General features: G+C 47.7%; 1 protein-coding gene across 1 annotated transcript in view; it reads left to right on the top strand.

Annotated features, from left to right (window-relative positions):
• Positions 1–3,109: 3,109 nt before the first annotated feature.
• Positions 3,110–16,824, top strand: part of MRPS28 (mitochondrial ribosomal protein S28) — a 220,672-nt gene continuing 206,957 nt past the window's right edge. The window contains exons 1-2 of the mRNA XM_030189682.1: positions 3,110–3,148; positions 3,479–3,775. Coding sequence (XP_030045542.1) covers positions 3,110–3,148; positions 3,479–3,775 — 336 coding nt within the window. The remainder of the gene's footprint in view (positions 3,149–3,478; positions 3,776–16,824) is intronic.

Raw genomic sequence — 16,824 nt, 5'->3', positions numbered from 1 at the left:
ATGGTTATTGATTATATTATCCCCAATACTCGAGGTGGAAATATCGATAGGTTATTGTTACAAAGAAAGACACGTTGGATTTATCGTCTTAACACACTAGAACCTCATGGACTCAATACTTCTATGCATTGGAACTGTTTCCTGTAAGAATTAGCTTACACAGCTGTCTCCCACATCATGATTGGGAGGCGGAGTCTTTGTGTTTAAAAAGATGAACGCCAGCGCCATTTTTTATCAGATCCTGCATATACTGAGCATTGTTAAAGTGAGACCAGACGCCATAGACTTACACGGTATGTAATATATTCAGCAAAAACTAACAGCTTTGTAAATTAAGCATATGTTCTCCGTATTTCAATAGATATATGCCTATCGCCCTTGACAAAGCAAACAACTGCGAAACAGGCTCCTGTCAGGTGGGCATTGATTTCGGAGATCTGATCAAGACTCTATAAGTGAAGCGCGAGGGACACACCAATTGTTGGATTTAAAGTAACACAAGTGACCCGTAGCTTCCAAAGGAGATTGAGATAAGTTATATACATATTTGTCCTACTTGTATTGTTTTAGTTGACTACAACAGAGTTAAAAGTTTTAAAGATTCAGAACCCCATGTGTGCACATAAAATAACTATAAAAAAAAGTGATATGGTCACAGTGAGATATTAAGGCACATATATTTAAAATTGAACACAAGGAATTTCACGGAAAGCAAATTTTGTGCACCATTGGAGGCTGGGGGCAGTCAATGATTATATGTTGTCACAAATATATTGGCTTAACACAAGCCAGACACATATAAGTGTCCACGTGACTGTATGAGACGTCCCCGATACACATAAAAAAACCTGTTGTGTCAATGTGCTCTCCTTTTATGAATTTGTGTATCCTAGAAATAAGCAGTGGATTTTCTCATGTCCATCTTAATAATGGGTTATGGACTTTTAGGAAAATAGCCAAACCTTTTTTAAACCCTGCCAAGCTAACTGCTTTTTACCACATTTCTCTGGCAACTAATTCCAGAGTTTAATTACAGGTTGAGTGAAGAAATATTTTCTCTGGTTTGTTTTAAATTTACTACTAAGTAGCTTCATTGCATGCCCCCTAGTCCTAATAGCAATTCACATCTACCCATTCCACTCAACTCAGTATTTTATCTCCAAGCTGAAGAGCCCTAGCTGCTTTAGCCATTCTTCATAGGGAAGCCACCCCATCCCCTTTATCATTTCTGTCATCCTTCTCTGTACCTTTTTTAATTCTGCTGTATCTTTTTTGAGATGCGGTGACCAGAATTGCACACAGCATTTGAGGTGCAGTCATACCATGGAGAGATACAAAGGCATTATAACATTCTTATTTTTGCTTTCCATTCCTTTCCTAATAATTTCTAACAATCTATCTGCTTTCTTAGCTGCCACTGCACACTGAGCATAAAGTTTCAAGATATCATCAACAATGACATCTGGATCCTTTTCCTGGGTGGTGATTCCTAATGTGGAACCTTGCATCACGTAGCTGTAGTTTGGGTTTCTCTTTCCCACATGCATCACTTTGTACTTGCTCATATTAAATGTCACCTGCCATTTGGATGTCCAGACTCTGTCTCGTTCCTCTTGCAATTTTTCACAATTGTTTTGCAATGTAACTTTTAATAACTTTGTGTCATCAGCAAATTTAATTACCTCACTAATTATTCCCATCTACTACTACTACTACTATAAAACTATAGTGCTACCAGTTGTATGCAGCGCTTCACAACTGAACATGAAGAAAAGACAGTGCCCATCTCTAGATCATTTATAAATATGTTAAAAAGCAGCAGTCCCAGCACAGACCCCTGGGGACCCATTATTCTCCATTGAGAATAATGACTATCTAACCCTACTCTCTGTTTTCTAAATTTTAACCAGTTCTTAATCCACAGTAGGACATTACCTCCTATTCCATGATTTTTCTAATTTCCTCAGAAGTGTTTCATGAGATACTAAATCCAGATACACAGTATCTACCATCTCCCCTTTATCCACATGTTTGTTCACTCCTTCAAAGAAATGGAGATTGTTGAGGCAAGATTTCCCTTGACTAAATCCATATTGGCTTCATCTTATTAATCCATGCTTATGTATATGCTGTGTAATTTTGATTTTCATATCATTTTGCCCGGCATTGACATCGGACTCACTGGTCCCTTTGCTCAGACAGATTAAATATGCTACCACCTGCTACTGCATCTTTTTGGTTACTGGCCCAACTTTATGGGATGCGTTACCACCTTCTCTTCACCTAGATACCTCTTTAGAAAGATTTTAAGGTTGCACTCAAAACACTTCTTTATAATGATGCTTTTGGTTGTCCATGTCCTCATTTCTCCAGGTGCCTAAGAGGAGAAGTTTCCAGTGCTGGCCAATAGACAACAGCCTCCCCCCCCCCCCTTCACCTGTCCTCCTTTCTTTCCTATTGATTTATTGTAGTTCCATTTTGCCACTCCTATTTACCTCTGGCTACATTTCCACTCTCTTTTTTAGATTTATATACTGCTCAGACAGGGTGGTACAACAAATACCTAATCAACTTGAACCTTGAAGGGGTGATGCTGGACTGAAGGAAGGGGAGAGAGAGGAGTAACGGTGAGTTGGAGATAGATGATAAAAGTGAAAAGGCAATGGTGAATGGGAGAGGGAAGAAAAAAGGGGGGTGCTGGGGTGGGGGTGGAGTAAGATAAAGAGGGAGTAGAGAGCCAAGTTATAGGTTGCAGGGGTGTGCCAGAAACCATATTGGTCCTGTCCATGCCAAGACTTCAACCCTGGATGCATTTGACATTTTGCTGGATGTGGCACAATGTATGCTTTTTAAAAAAATATTATGACTGAGTTAGGGGGCTGCTAGATTACCAGGGAATATTTCTTAAATCAGGGGCAGGGGTGTCATATTAGGGGGCTGCTAGATTGGCTACCTTGTAAGGGAGAGGGGAGGAGGGAGAGTTGTGTTAGCCACTTTGTCAGTGTGTATGTGTGTGTGTGTGTGTGTGTGTGTGTGTGTGGGGGGGGGGGGGGGGGGGGACTGTTAGATTATCAGGGACTGGCTTCCTTGCCAGAGTAGGAGGTGAAGGATGTCATGTTCAGTGGGAGGCACAAGACTACAGGCCAATGTAGAAAGCTACTGACCTGTTGGTATATTTTTCGTGTTCTGCATCCATGTTGGACATAGCCAAAGTTAAAAATTTCTTTGCATTGCTGTGGTTTAACTAAAAGCTTCTCACCACACATTTTTAATAAGCTATGTGTTAACTTAAGCACTGGTACTTTTAATCAAACTATCCTCTCTACAAAAACAAAACCAAATTATACCTCCCTGGCCTGGCCACAATAAAGGAGCTTGTTCAACAGGGGGGTGCTCAGCTGGCTCGTATGCCTGCGTAGAGAAAGCCGGCAGCAGTATTCACTCCTAGGCTTACTTGGCCGGCTCTTCCTAACTCCAGCCGGCAGAGGGCGCAGCATCTCTTATTCAGGCTCTTTTTCTCTCCAGGCTGCCGCTCTTCCTTACCTTCTCCTCGGGGGGTGCAGGACTCATCATGGCGGCCCCGTGCTGGAGAGCCGCTAGGAGCCGGCTGCTGTTGCCACTGTGGTGTCCGCGGGGTTCAGGCCGCACTTTCAGCAGCGGTGACAGGTCGGAAGTTGGAGGCTCTAGCGAACCAGCCACTTCCCGTCCGGGGGGCTTAGCGGCGGCACTGGAGCGGGAAAGTTCCCGGACTGCTGTGACTGAGGGCGGTAGGAAGGTGAGTGGAAGGAACCGAACAGAATGAGTTCAGCGTGATCAATATCACTCAGGAAATCTTATCCATGCATTTCAGTACATCATCCTTATACTGAAATCAGCATCCTATGACCTACCAAAAATTTAGTTCTGTGATCATTCAGAGCTTTGCTGCCTTCTAGAAAAGTGAATTGGTTAGTCACAATCTTTGGTATATTGCCTACTGGTCCTTCTGCACTTTTACCAAATTATCAGAGATAATCGCGTGCTTAAATTTGCATGCTGTTATCTCTGTTCATAGGGGCGGTAAAGCCCTGCGCTGTTCCAGCTCTATTTTTAGAGCATTGTTTGGAACAGTGTGGGGCTTTTGATCATTTACGCATAAATCAGGCATTGACGTTGTTCAAAAATACCACCTTGAAAGCCCAGACCAGATGCATTCCACATATTTACAATGGTGGAAAAAAAGAGAAAACGTTAGCCACACGGTTAATGTAAAACAGGGCTAAACCTATTCATCCCCAATGATCAGCGACCAGCACGCCAAAGATTAGCCCGCTGGCTGTGGCAAACCCTACACCAGCTCTGAATTGGCGTTAGGGTTTGCAGGCCATTGGGGAGGAATGGTGAGCCCTGTCCAGCATGTATTTGCATGCTAGCAGGCCCCCATTCCCCCCAATGCAGCAGTACCTGCAGGAACCCTGACCTGAATGACCCCCCCCCCCTCCCCCAGCAACAGGGGGTTGAAGCTCCAGCGGATCTCCGGTCCCTCTGACCTCCCCCCCGGCACAGTTTAAGGGGGTGCTGGAGATAGAGAATGGTGGAAGAGGAGAGGTTGGTTTAGGGGGAAAGATAAGAAGCTCAATCTTTGTTTTGTTTAGTTTCAGATGGCGGTGAGACATCCAGGCAGCAATGTCAGACAGGCAGGCTGATACTTTGGCCTGGATTCCTGCTGAAATTTCTGGTGTGGAGAGGTAGATTTGGGAGTCATCAGCGTAAAGGTGATACTGAAAACCATGGGATGAGATCAGAGCACCAAGGGGAGAAGTATAGATGGAGAAAAGATGATGTCCCAGGACATATCCCTGAGGTACACCAACTGATAGTGGGATAGAAATGTAGGAGGATCCACCAGATTATACACTAAACGTATGATGGGAGAGAGAAGGAAAAACCCAGGAAAGAACAGAGCCCTGAAATCCAAGTGAGGACAGCATATCAAGGAGTAGACGGTGATCAATAGTGTCAAAAGCAGCAGATCAAGAAGGATGAGGATAGAATAGAGACTTTTGGATCTGGCCAGGAACAGTTAATTGGAGACTTTAGCAAGCGCTGTTTCAGTTGAATGAAGAAGGCGAAAGCCAAATTGAAGTGGATCAAGAATAGCTTGAGATGAAAGAAAGTCAAGACAATGGTGGTGAACAGCATGTTCAAATATCTTGGATAGGAAAGGGATGAGGGGGATGGAGTGATAGTTGGAAGGACAGGTAGTGTCCAATGAAGTTTTTTTGAGGAGTGGTATGACTTTGGCATGTTTGAAGGCATCAAGAACAGTCACAGTGGAAAATGAAAAGTGAAGGAGATGACAGTAGGAGAGAGAGTGCTAAGTAGATGGGTGGGAATAAGATCAGAGGAACAGGTGGTTTCGAGGAGGAAAGAAAATGTGCAGTTTTTCTTCACTGATTTCAGAAAAGGAAGAAAAGGAGGCAGGGGTTGAAGGAGGGTTGAGAGACTGGACTAAGGGAAGGAGCGGTGGAAGTGACTTGGTTGAGAATTCAAGTTTAATCTTGTGAATCTTATCATGAAAGTACTCAGCTCTGGGGAGAAAGTGAAGGGGGAGTTGGAAGTGAAGGCACTTTGAGGAGAGAGTTCAGTGTGGCAAAGAGACGTCGAGGGTTTGAGCCAAGAGAATTAGTCAACTGGATGTAGTAGTCCTGTTTGGCAAGTGAAAGAGCAGAGTGGAAGGAGGTCAGCAAGAATTTGAAATGTATAAAGTCGGCATGGGATTTCAGCCAAAGACGTTTGGCAGAGCGGGCACAGGAACGTAGGTAGCAGATTCTAGAGGTCAGCCAAGGTTGGGGTTTGGTTCACCTTACAGAATGGGGAATGGGAGGAGTGAGAATATCCAGAGCAGAAGAGAGTAGTAGTATAGGAAGAGACAGCCTCATTGACAGACTTGGATAACATAGTGGTTCAGAAGAGATTTGAAACACTGGAGGACAGAGTAGAAGGATCAATAGCCTGAAGATTCCTAAATGTATTGGTTGAGATTGGATGGGACTAGTGGGGAAGGTGTTGTGAAAGTTATCTGATGATGGTCAGAGAGGGGAAGAGCTGAGGTGGAGAAACTGGAGAGTGAGCAGTTGGAGACGATAAGATCAAGACAGTGGCCATTGTGGTGAGTGTGGGTAGTGGAGCACAGTTGAAGATTGAAAGAGGATGAAACTGAGAAGTGTAAGAGTCGGAGGGTTAATTAGCATGAATGTTAAAATCCCCAAGAATGAGGGAAGGAGATGAGGGTTCAAGAAAAAAGGAAAGCCAGGCGTCAAAGTCAGTGAGAAAGGAAGAAAGGGATTTTTCAGGGGGTTGATTAATGATTTCTACTCAGAGGCAGAGGAGTGAATAGACGGATGGAGTGGACTTCGAAGGAAGAAAAGCAGTGAGACTGAGATGGAAGAAGAGGCTGAAATCTACAGAAGGGTGGAAGTAGTAGCCCGACACCACCTCTGCGGCCAACCGGGCAAGAACTATGGGAGAAAAGGTAATCTCCATGACACAGTGCTATGGCTGAAGCAGAGTCTACAGGGCAAAGCCAAGTCAAGAGAGATAAAGAGGTCGTGGATATAGGAAAGTTTCTTGCAGACAGAGCGGGCACTCTACAGAGCACATGAGAAAGGCAGGGAAGAAGAGGGGAGGAGAGGAACAAAAATTAGATTGGAGACATCATGGTGTGACCTGCACGAATACGATGAGAGCTAATGTGGAGGATATCCCCAGCGGAGAGCAGGAGAAGGACCAAGAGAGTATGGAGAAGAGTAGGAGAGGCATGACTACAGCAACGAAGGCGAGATGTACTCAGAATGGAGATGGTTGAATGGAAGGAAGGAAATGTTGAAGGGTGAGAACTGAGAAGAAGGGAGAAGACAAAAGATATGGTGAGATGATGGAAGCAGAAGGTTGGCAATGTGTTCCTGCAGTATACAGTGGTTTCAGATGGAGAGAGAGATTGGGAAGGGACAGTACCAAGAAGAGAGAGTGTACTGGAGCCATAAGAAGTAACTGGGAGGTTTCAAGTTTTTTATTTAACTTTGAGTCATTTACAACACAAAATTATAAAACACAAAAGAAAAGATAAAGAACTTCAGATAAAAATAGGAAAGATTAAAAACAACAATAAGACAAAGCTAAGCGTACAATATAGTGCTAACCACAACAAAGCATCATAATTTATTATATCTCATCTTATCTTGTGCTGACAAACCTGACAATAGATAATTTCAATGTGCTGAATGTTGATTGGGGTGTCCCTGTTGTGAGCTCATCAAGAAGTAAAGAGATCTTGGATTCTCTATAGGTAGAGCTGTTCTAGCTGTTGGTAATGTAATCCACACAAGATGGGGCCATTCTGGATTTGATGTTTACAAATGGGGAGAATATTTTTTCCTTTAAAATTTTAAAATCTTCAAATTTGAATAAGTCGTCTCAATACATGACTTAGGGATCCTTTTACTAAGACTCGCTAGCATTTTTAGCGCGCGCTAAAAATAGGCATGCGCTAAACGCTAGAGACACCCATAGGAATACATTGGCGTTTCTAGCATTTAGCAAGTGCCTATTTTTAGTGCGCACTAAAAACGCTAGCGAGCCTAAGTAAAAGATCTCTTTAATTTTGAACCACGTCAGCTGATCACTATTTGTCAAAAGATTACCCATTGTAACGTCAGAAACACACTCCCCATTTGTAAACATCGAGTCCAGTATGGCCCCATCTCATGTGGGTTCCTTTACCAACTGCTGGAACAGCTCTACCTATAGAGAATCCAAGATCTCTTTAGTTTATTTATTTATTACATTTGTACCCCGCGCTTTCCAACACATAGCAGGTTCAACGCAGCTTACATAGTAAATAGAATTACAAAGTTCTTGTAAGGAGAAATATTACAGACTATAGTAAACATAGTAAATGCTTTAAGAATATATGAATTGAATACGGAAAGGTGCAACAAAGAAAGTGTAAGTAAAAGAAAAGGGAACGGGGGAAAGTATGGTGTAGGGAAGATGGTGAAGAAGGACTAGGGGATAAGCATGATGGAGAATTGGGAGATATGGTCTAAGATATGGTCTATGTTCAAAACTCTGATTTGAGATGTTTTACTGCAGATCACAAGGGTGCGTGTTGGGGGCAGGATTTGGGCGTTCCCAAAATTTGTATGTTTTTCTGCCATGATGGAACAAAAACATCCAGGGCAAAAAATGAGATGTTTAATCTAGACCTGTTTCAGTCATAACTATGTCACAAAAAGAGGTGGTGGAGATGAAAACAGTAATGGAATTCAAACATGCATGGGATAAACACAAAGGAATCCTGTTTAGAAGGAATGGTTCCGTGGAATCTTAACGGAGATTGGGTGGCGACGCCGGTAATTGGGAAACAAAACGGAAGCTGGACAGATTTCTACGGTCTATGCCCTGATCGTGACTCAATAGATAGGGATGGGCTCGAGTGTAAATTCAGAAATTAGCTTCGGAACTTAGTACAAGAACAGTGCTGTTAGACTTCTGCTGTCTGTGCCCTGAGAAAGGCATGGAAAAATCAAATTCAGGTATACATATAAAGTATCACATACCATGTAAAATGAGTTTATCTTGTTGGGCAGACTGGATGGACCGTACAGGTCTTTATCTACCGTCAGGAGCTCACAACTGGGGCACCCCCATCAACATTTGGCCGCTTTTCCCTGTTCTTTTCCAGCCATGTGGTTCAAATTTTTTATTTGGTGCTGGGTGGCAGAAGAGGAGGATGCAGTTTGATGTTTATTTACTGGTGGAAATGAAAACGGTAACAGAATTCAAACACGCGTAGGATAAACATAAAGGAATCCTGTTCAGAAGGAATGGATCCTAAGGAGCTTAGCTGAGATTGGGTGGCAGAGCCGGTGGCGGGAGGCGGGGATAGTGCTGGGCAGACTTATACGGTCTGTGCCCTGAAGAGGACAGGTACAAATCAAAGTAGGGTATACACAAAAAGTAGCACATATGAGTTTATCTTGTTGGGCAGACTGGATGGACCATGCAGGTCTTTTTCTGCCGTCATTTACTATGTTACTATGTTTTGAGTTATGCATTGATTTTATGTATTAGTATTATGTAATCTGTCCCGTGCCTTATAATAGAAAGATGGAATACCGAGTCTAAATACATGAGACATCAACACTGATGTTAGAACATGAAACTTTTCATTAATTAACCTGATTCCTCTGGTTTGACTTTGTGAGACGGTTCGTGGTAAGTACTAAAGACTATAAGGGTAGGACTGTGCTGTACTAGCTCAATCTACTGCCTGTCTTTAAACTTTTACACAATGCTCACCAGTTCGGTCATGTCACACCCCTTCTTGGTTCTGAACATTGGCTTCCATCTCCACCAATATTAAATACAAACTTTTCTTACTGGTTTACAAATCCAAGCTGCCCCCTGCCTCTTCCTACCTCAATAACCTCCTATCCCATACACCCGTGTCCGCTCGGCTAATAACAACATCCTCACACTTCCTTCACCATCTCTTACATGTTTCACTACCTCTTGTGAATCCGCCTTCAGTTGTCTGAGCCCCAAACTTTGGAATGACCTACTGTTCCATATCAGAAATAATCCTCCTCTCCCCTCCTTTAAGCAGGCCTTAAAAACCCATGCTTTCTCCATTGTCTTTCCCTGTACTACTTTGTGTCCTCCCCTACCCTCCCCCTTTCCTCTTACCCTCTCCCCTTTCCTCTTCTTCCAATTTTTATATTTTATTTTAAATCATTTTTATTGGTGATAACATCACTTGTACAGCTATGCAAATAAAAGCAAACAGAACACACAACCTTTTAACTGTGCTAACAATGTCTTCTAATAGTTTTACATTTTTCCTCCCGCCCCTTCCCCTCCCTCATCCAACACACCCCCACAATCAAATTGGAGAGTCGTGCACAGTGTTGCGGTCACTAAAGAGGTAAACCCCTCCACATAACCCACCACAAAGGGCCTTGACTCTTATGTCCCCTTGTTCAACGCAGCTTCCTCTAACAGGGGTCATCTTTGTCATCTTCAGTTTTGGCATTGCGTCAATTTGGACTCAGTCATAGCTGTCAATGACGGAGCAGTTGCAGCCAATTTATAACCGTACCTCATAGTCGTGCAACAATAAACAATTTCCAGTGACAGCTTGTTCTGCACTCTCTAAACACAAATGTGAACCTCCTAACCCCTCCAGGTTTTAAAGCCCAAGTCTAACCCTCTCCCCTTTAATCCCTCCCTATACACTCCCCCCAACCCCTCTATCTCCCCCCCCCACCTAGGGAGTCACCATGATGTGTCAATCAGCAATTCAATACCCTGCTGCGTGCCACCGGGGTCAGAGAGTCCCAGAAGGGCGCCCATCTTCTACAAAAGGCATCACCCCTAGGCGAGGCTAGGTCTCCCACCCCCCTGCGCTCCAGTGCACACAAAGAAATCATCCTAGACCTCCACTGCTGAAAAGTTGGGGGCTCTGCTACTATCCATTGATGAAGTATAACTTCCATATCATCAAGCTGATCAATCCATAGACTGGTGGGTTGTGTCCATCTACCAGCAGGTGGAGATAGAGAGCAAACTTTTGCCTCCCTATATGTGGTCATGTGCTGCCGGAAACTCCCCAGTATGTTCTCTATCTCAGCAGGTGGTGGTCACACACAGCAGCAGCTCTGGCTAGGCCTCCAAGCCTAATCCTTAGGTTTTGTTGAGGCCTGGGGTTGAGGGCTCTTTTGAGCAAGTGCAAACCTGGTGGTGCCAGGTCCCTCCTTTTCTCCCCCCTCCCGCTGGCTCCGTTTAAAAAAAAAAAAAAAATTTTAAACGTCTTTAAAGGCGTTTAATTCGACGTTTCTTTAAACGTTCATTGCAGCTACTCACTGGGACACCAGTTCGTTACAGCTCGGAGCGGCAAGCAGGTAATTTTACCTTTTTATAGCGGGCAGGGGGTTCCCCGATTCTTCTCCTCGTGGCATATGGCGTCGGAGGGCGAGGGCGCAAAGGGTCGCTCCCCGGATCGCTGGAGCGCTTCTAGAGGGGATGCGGGGGTTTTACAACCTGATTCGCCCTTGATGGGTGACAGTTTAGTGACCGATGAATGTCCCGGTCGTTCCTCCGGCGTGGCGGTTTTTTCCCGCCATAAACGCCCATCCCCCGCTCCTCGCCTCCGCCATCTTGGCCGGCCACGCGGCTCGGACGGCTTCTTCGTGGGCCGCCCTTGAGGTTGGAGACAATGCCATGAACGCCCTTAATTTGGGCGACGGCACAAGCGGCTAAAGTTAAGCGCCGTTCTTCCCGCGCGGCTCCTTCGCGGAGTTTCGCGCCGGACGCCATTTTGGATGCGCAGCATGTCTCTCCCCCGCTATTGCGAGCGCCGGTTGAGAGTGCGTCTAGGGCTGTTGCCCAGGCTGCGGAAGTGCACAGTCTGGGGGGTTTCTCCCCCGAGTTTGTTTTGCTGCTGCATCAGGCTTTCCTCATGCAAAACGCTGCCCCTGCTCCCTCTTCTGATAAAGAGGTTGAGGTTCCCAGAGGTAAACACCCTCGGGTTGATTTCCAGGCCTTGGAGGACTTTGTCTCCTCCGATGTAGATGAGGGCAGCGTGTCTGAGGTCTCCCAACGGTCCTTTGCGGATTCCTTGGAGGAGATAGATCCCCGCTCGGATGGAGCGGATGACCCCTCTGCAGCGCGGCTTTTTAGCCCAGAGGATTTGCCCAACCTGTTTTTACAGGCCATGGACACTTTGAAGATTTCCTCTCCGGAGGACGTCTCTCCCTCAGCCCCTGTTGGCTCTGCCATTATGCTGGGGACGAAGCGCCCGCCTAGATCCTTCCACGTGCATGATGCCATGCACACCTTAATTGCGGCTCAATGGGATGTCCCGGAAACGAGCCTTAAAGTGGCTAGGGCTATGTCCCGCCTCTATCCTTTGGCTGTGAGTGAACGTGAGGCCTATCTGTGGCCTACCGTGGATTCTTTAATCACTGCGGTGACTAAGAAAACGGCGTTGCCGGTGGAAGGTGGCACGGCCCTAAAGGATGCCCAAGACAGAAGATTGGAGGCGGCCTTAAGGTCGTCCTTTGAGGCAGCTGCTTTAAGTTTGCAGGCCTCAGTTTGCGGCTCCTATGTGGCCAGGGCGTGCCTGACTATGGTGCAGCGGGCTTCCCCCTCGGATCCTTCCTTGAGGGCTGATTGGCCGGCCCTGGAATCGGGCTTAGCCTATTTGGCAGACTTGCTGTATGATGTCTTGAGAGCCTCAGCTAAAGGCATGGCTCAGACAGTCTCTGCGCGGCGGTGGCTTTGGCTGAAACATTGGTCTGCTGACCACGCCTCTAAATCCCGCCTGGCTAGATTGCCTTTTAAAGGCAAGCTGCTCTTTGGGGTCGAGCTGGACAAAATCGTGTCCGATCTCGGCACGTCTAAGGGCAAGAAATTACCAGAGGTCAGGGCTCGGGCTAGTACTCGTCCCGGTACCTCCAGAGGACGGTTGCTGGAAGCCCGTCGGTACCGCCCGGGCAAGTCGGGTTCCTCTGCCCCCTCTTCCTTCAAGAGGAATTTCTCCCCCAAGCAGCATTCCTTTCGCAGAGACCGCCGTCCCGGAGGTGCTCCCTCCGGTCCTCCCCCAGGGTCTCGTACCCAATGACGGGGCCTTGGTCCACGCCCCAGTGCAGATTGGAGGACGGCTGTCCTCGTTTCTGGGCGAGTGGACCGCTATAACTTCAGACGCGTGGGTGCTGGAAGTCATCAGAGACGGCTACAAGCTAGAGTTCTGCCAACCCTTAAGAGACGGGTTTGTACTCTCTCCCTGCAAGTCTCCGGTCAAGCTGTGGCAGTGCAGCAGACCTTGGACAACCTGATCCGCCTGGGTGCGGTCGTTCCGGTGCCAAAAAATCAGATTGGCAAGGGACGTTACTCCATTTACTTTGTGGTTCCAAAGAAAGGAGGTTCTGTCCGGCCTATCCTCGACCTCAAAGGGGTCAATCGGGCCTGGAAAGCGAGGCACTTTCGCATGGAGACTCTCCACTCTGTTATAGCGGCAGTGAAGGCAGGAGAGTTCTTGGCTTCCTTGGACATCAAGGAAGCGTACCTGCATATTCCCATCTGGCCTCCTCTCCAACGCTTTCTGCGTTTTTCAGTCCTGAGACGACACTTCCAGTTCAGAGCCCTCCCTTTCGGGTTGGCTACTGCTCCGCGGACCTTTTCCAAAGTAATGGGGGTCTTAGCGGCCTTCCTGCTAAAGGAAGGAGTACAAGTCCATCCTTTTCTGGACGACTGGTTGATCCGAGCCCCCTCTTATGCAGAGTGCGGCAAAGCTATGGACCGGGTAGTTGCTCTTGTGAGCTCCCTGGGATGGATCATCAACTGGAAGAAGAGCCAGCTGCGCCCGACTCAGTCCCTGGAGTATCTGGGAGTTCGATTCGACACCCAAGTGGGCAGAGTGTTCCTGCCAGACAATCGGATTGTCAAGCTTCAGGCTCAGGTGGACTAGTTCCTAGTAGCCTCTCCTATTCGGGCTTGGGACTACGTGCAGCTGTTGGGCTCTATGACGGCCACGATGGAAGTAGTGCCCTGGGCCAGGGCTCATATGAGACCACTACAGCTATCTCTGCTGCTGCGCTGGACTCCGATGTCGGAGGATTATGCTGTGCGCCTTCCCGTGGACCCAGCAGTGCGCAAGGCGCTGAGCTGGTGGACGCAGACAGACAAGTTGTCTGCAGGATTGCCTCTGGTGACCCCGGAGTGGATTGTCGTCACGACAGACGCCTCTTTGATGGGCTGGGGAGCCCACTGCTTGGGAAGGACAGCGCAGGGGCTCTAGTCTCCTGCAGAGGCAAGTGGTCTATCAACCTCCTGGAACTCAGAGCCATTCGGTTGGTGTTATTGGAGTTCATCCCGGTACTGGTGTTGTAGCCTGTACGGGTCCTGTCGGACAATGCCACGGCTGTGGCCTATATCAACCGCCAGGGAGGTACCAAGAGCGCCCCTCTAGCCAAGGAGGCTATGAGTCTTTGCCAGTGGGCGGAAGAGAACCTGGAGCAGCTTTCAGCGGCCCACATTGCCGGAGTCATGAATGTCAAGGCGGACTTTCTCAGTCGCCATACCTTGGAGCCCGGAGAGTGGCAACTATCTGCTCAGGCGTTCTTGGACATCACGAAGCGCTGGGGCCAGCCGAGCCTAGATCTGATGGCGTCACCGGCCAATTGCCAAGTGCCGCGCTTTTTCAGCAGAGGACGGGACCCTCGATCCCTGGGAGTAGATGCTCTTCTCCAACAGTGGCCGACACAAGAGCTCCTCTATGTGTTCCCGCCCTGGCCCATGTTGGGCAGGGTGCTAGACCGGGTGGCAAAGCATCCCGGCAGGGTAATCCTGGTGGGTCCGGATTGGCCCAGACGTCCCTGGTATGCGGACTTGATCAGGCTCTCAGTCGACGATCCTCTGCGGCTGTCAGTGGAGCAGGGCCGGTTACATCAGGGTCCCGTGGTGATGGAGGATCCCTCTCCCTTTGGTCTTACGGCCTGGCTATTGAGCGGCAGCGTCTGAGGAAGAAGGGCTTCTCAGACAAGGTCATCGCCACTATGCTGAGAGCGAGGAAACGCTCTACTTCTACTGCTTACGCCAGGGTTTGGCGTATCTTTGCAGCATGGTGTGAAGCAGGCTCACTTTCTCCCTTCACTGCTCCAATTTCTTCAGTGTTGGCGTTCCTGCAAGAAGGTCTGGAGAAAGGCCTGTCGCTCAGTTCCCTTAAAGTCCAGGTAGCGGCTCTGGCTTGCTTCAGGGGCCGCCTGAAGGGTGCTTCCCTGGCTTCGCAGCCAGATGTGGTGCGCTTTCTCAAGGGAGTTAATCACCTGCGCCCTCCTCTGCACTCAGTGGTGCCTGCGTGGAATCTCAACCTGGTGCTAAGAGCATTGCAGAAGCCGCCGTTTGAACCCTTGTCAAGGGCATCTCTGAAAGACCTGACGTTGAAAGCAGTCTTTTTGGTGGCTATCACTTCAGCCAGAAGAGTTTCCGAGCTCCAGGCGCTCTCATGTCGAGAGCCTTTTCTGCAGTTCGCTGAGGCAGGAGTGACTATTCGCACAGTGCCTTCCTTTCTGCCCAAGATTGTTTCTCGCTTCCATGTGAATCAGCAGCTCTGTCTCCCTTCCTTTCGTAGGGAGGACTACCCAGAGGAGTACTCTGCTCTTAAATATCTGGATGTGAGACGAGTCATCATCAGATACTTGGAAGTGACCAATGATTTCCGGAAATCGGATCATCTGTTTGTCCTGTATGCATGTCCTCGTAGGGGTCTGCAGGCTGCTAAGCCTACAGTGGCAAGATGGGTCAAGGAAGCCATTGCAGCGGCTTATGTGGCCGCGGGGAAGGTGCCGCCTATACAGCTGAAGGCTCACTCCACAAGAGCTCAGGCGGCCTCGATGGCAGAGGCCGGTTCCGTCTCCTTGGAAGAGATATGCAAGGCGGCAACTTGGGCTTCGGCCCATACATTCTTCAAGCATTACCGCTTGACTGTGGCTGCTCGGGCGGAGGCCCGGTTTGGAGCTTCAGTGTTGCGGTCAGGGATTTCTATGTCCCGCCCTGGGTGAGTACTGCTTCGGTACATCCCACCAGTCTATGGATTGATCAGCTTGATGATATGGAAGGTAAAATTATGTATAATCATACCTGATAATTTTCTTTCCATTAATCATAGCTGATCAATCCATAGCCCCTCCCAGATATCTGTACTGTTTTTATTCTGGTTGCATTTCAGGTTCAAGTTCAGTCTTCAGTTACTTCAGAAAGACTTCGTGTTCAAGTTTTTTCACTTGGATTCTTCAAGAGTTAAGACGAGTTTGTGTTACAGTGAGCTGCTGCATTCCTCTCCCCTCCGTTTTACGGGGCTGGATTGAGACTTAAAATTCTGCCGGCACTCCCTAGGGCAGTTTTGTACCCCTCCCGCTTCGGCGGTGTTAGGGTCAGTCAGCTCCTCCCGCGGTTGCAGGATAAGCCAGATCCCCCCGCATCGGCGGGTGTGGTGTCCCTCCCCCGCTCCGCGGGGATGAGCTGGACGGATTCCCCTCCCCCACTTGTGTGGGGATGAGCTGGGTTAATTCCCCTCCCCCGTTTCGGCGGTGGTGAGCTGGGCAGAGTGTCCCTTCGTGGGTGTAATTCTCTAAGTGCTGAGTCCTGCGGATGGAGCTTTGATATCGACATACTGAGGAGTTTCCGGCAGCACATGACCACATATAGGGAGGCAAAAGTTTGCTCTCTATCTCCACCTGCTGGTAGATGGACACAACCCACCAGTCTATGGATTGATCAGCTATGATTAATGGAAAGAAAATTATCAGGTATGATTATACATAATTTTACCTTTCTTGCCCATAAGAGTCGCTCTCTTCAAGAAGGGTTTAAGCCCCACTGCTCCAGGCGTCAGCAGCTTGAAGAGATCAAATAACTGAGAGGCATGGGGCTTCCAGTTCACTCCCCACATAGCCGACACATGTCTAGCCACCCGCTTCCAGAAATCCAGGACCCCCGGGCACTGCCAAAACATATGCCCAAGGCCCGCCGGGGAGTGGGCACACTTCGCACAGGTGTCGTCTATCCGCATTGCCGCCCTCATCGCCCTATGCGGGGAAAAATGCATGCGCATTACAAATTTGTAGAGAGTTTCTCTCAGCGTCACATTCTCTGTCACCCTGGGTATATTCAACACATAGGTCTTTAATTGTTCCCCCCGAAGATTCAGGGTCAACTCATTATTCCAATGGGTTGCTAATTTATCATAATCTCCAATTTTTATATTTTATGTAAACCGCTTAA

This window comes from Microcaecilia unicolor, chromosome 1 (assembly GCF_901765095.1).
Source record: "Microcaecilia unicolor chromosome 1, aMicUni1.1, whole genome shotgun sequence".
Lineage (NCBI taxonomy): Eukaryota > Metazoa > Chordata > Amphibia > Gymnophiona > Siphonopidae > Microcaecilia > Microcaecilia unicolor.
This window is presented reverse-complemented; position numbering and strand designations above follow the sequence as displayed.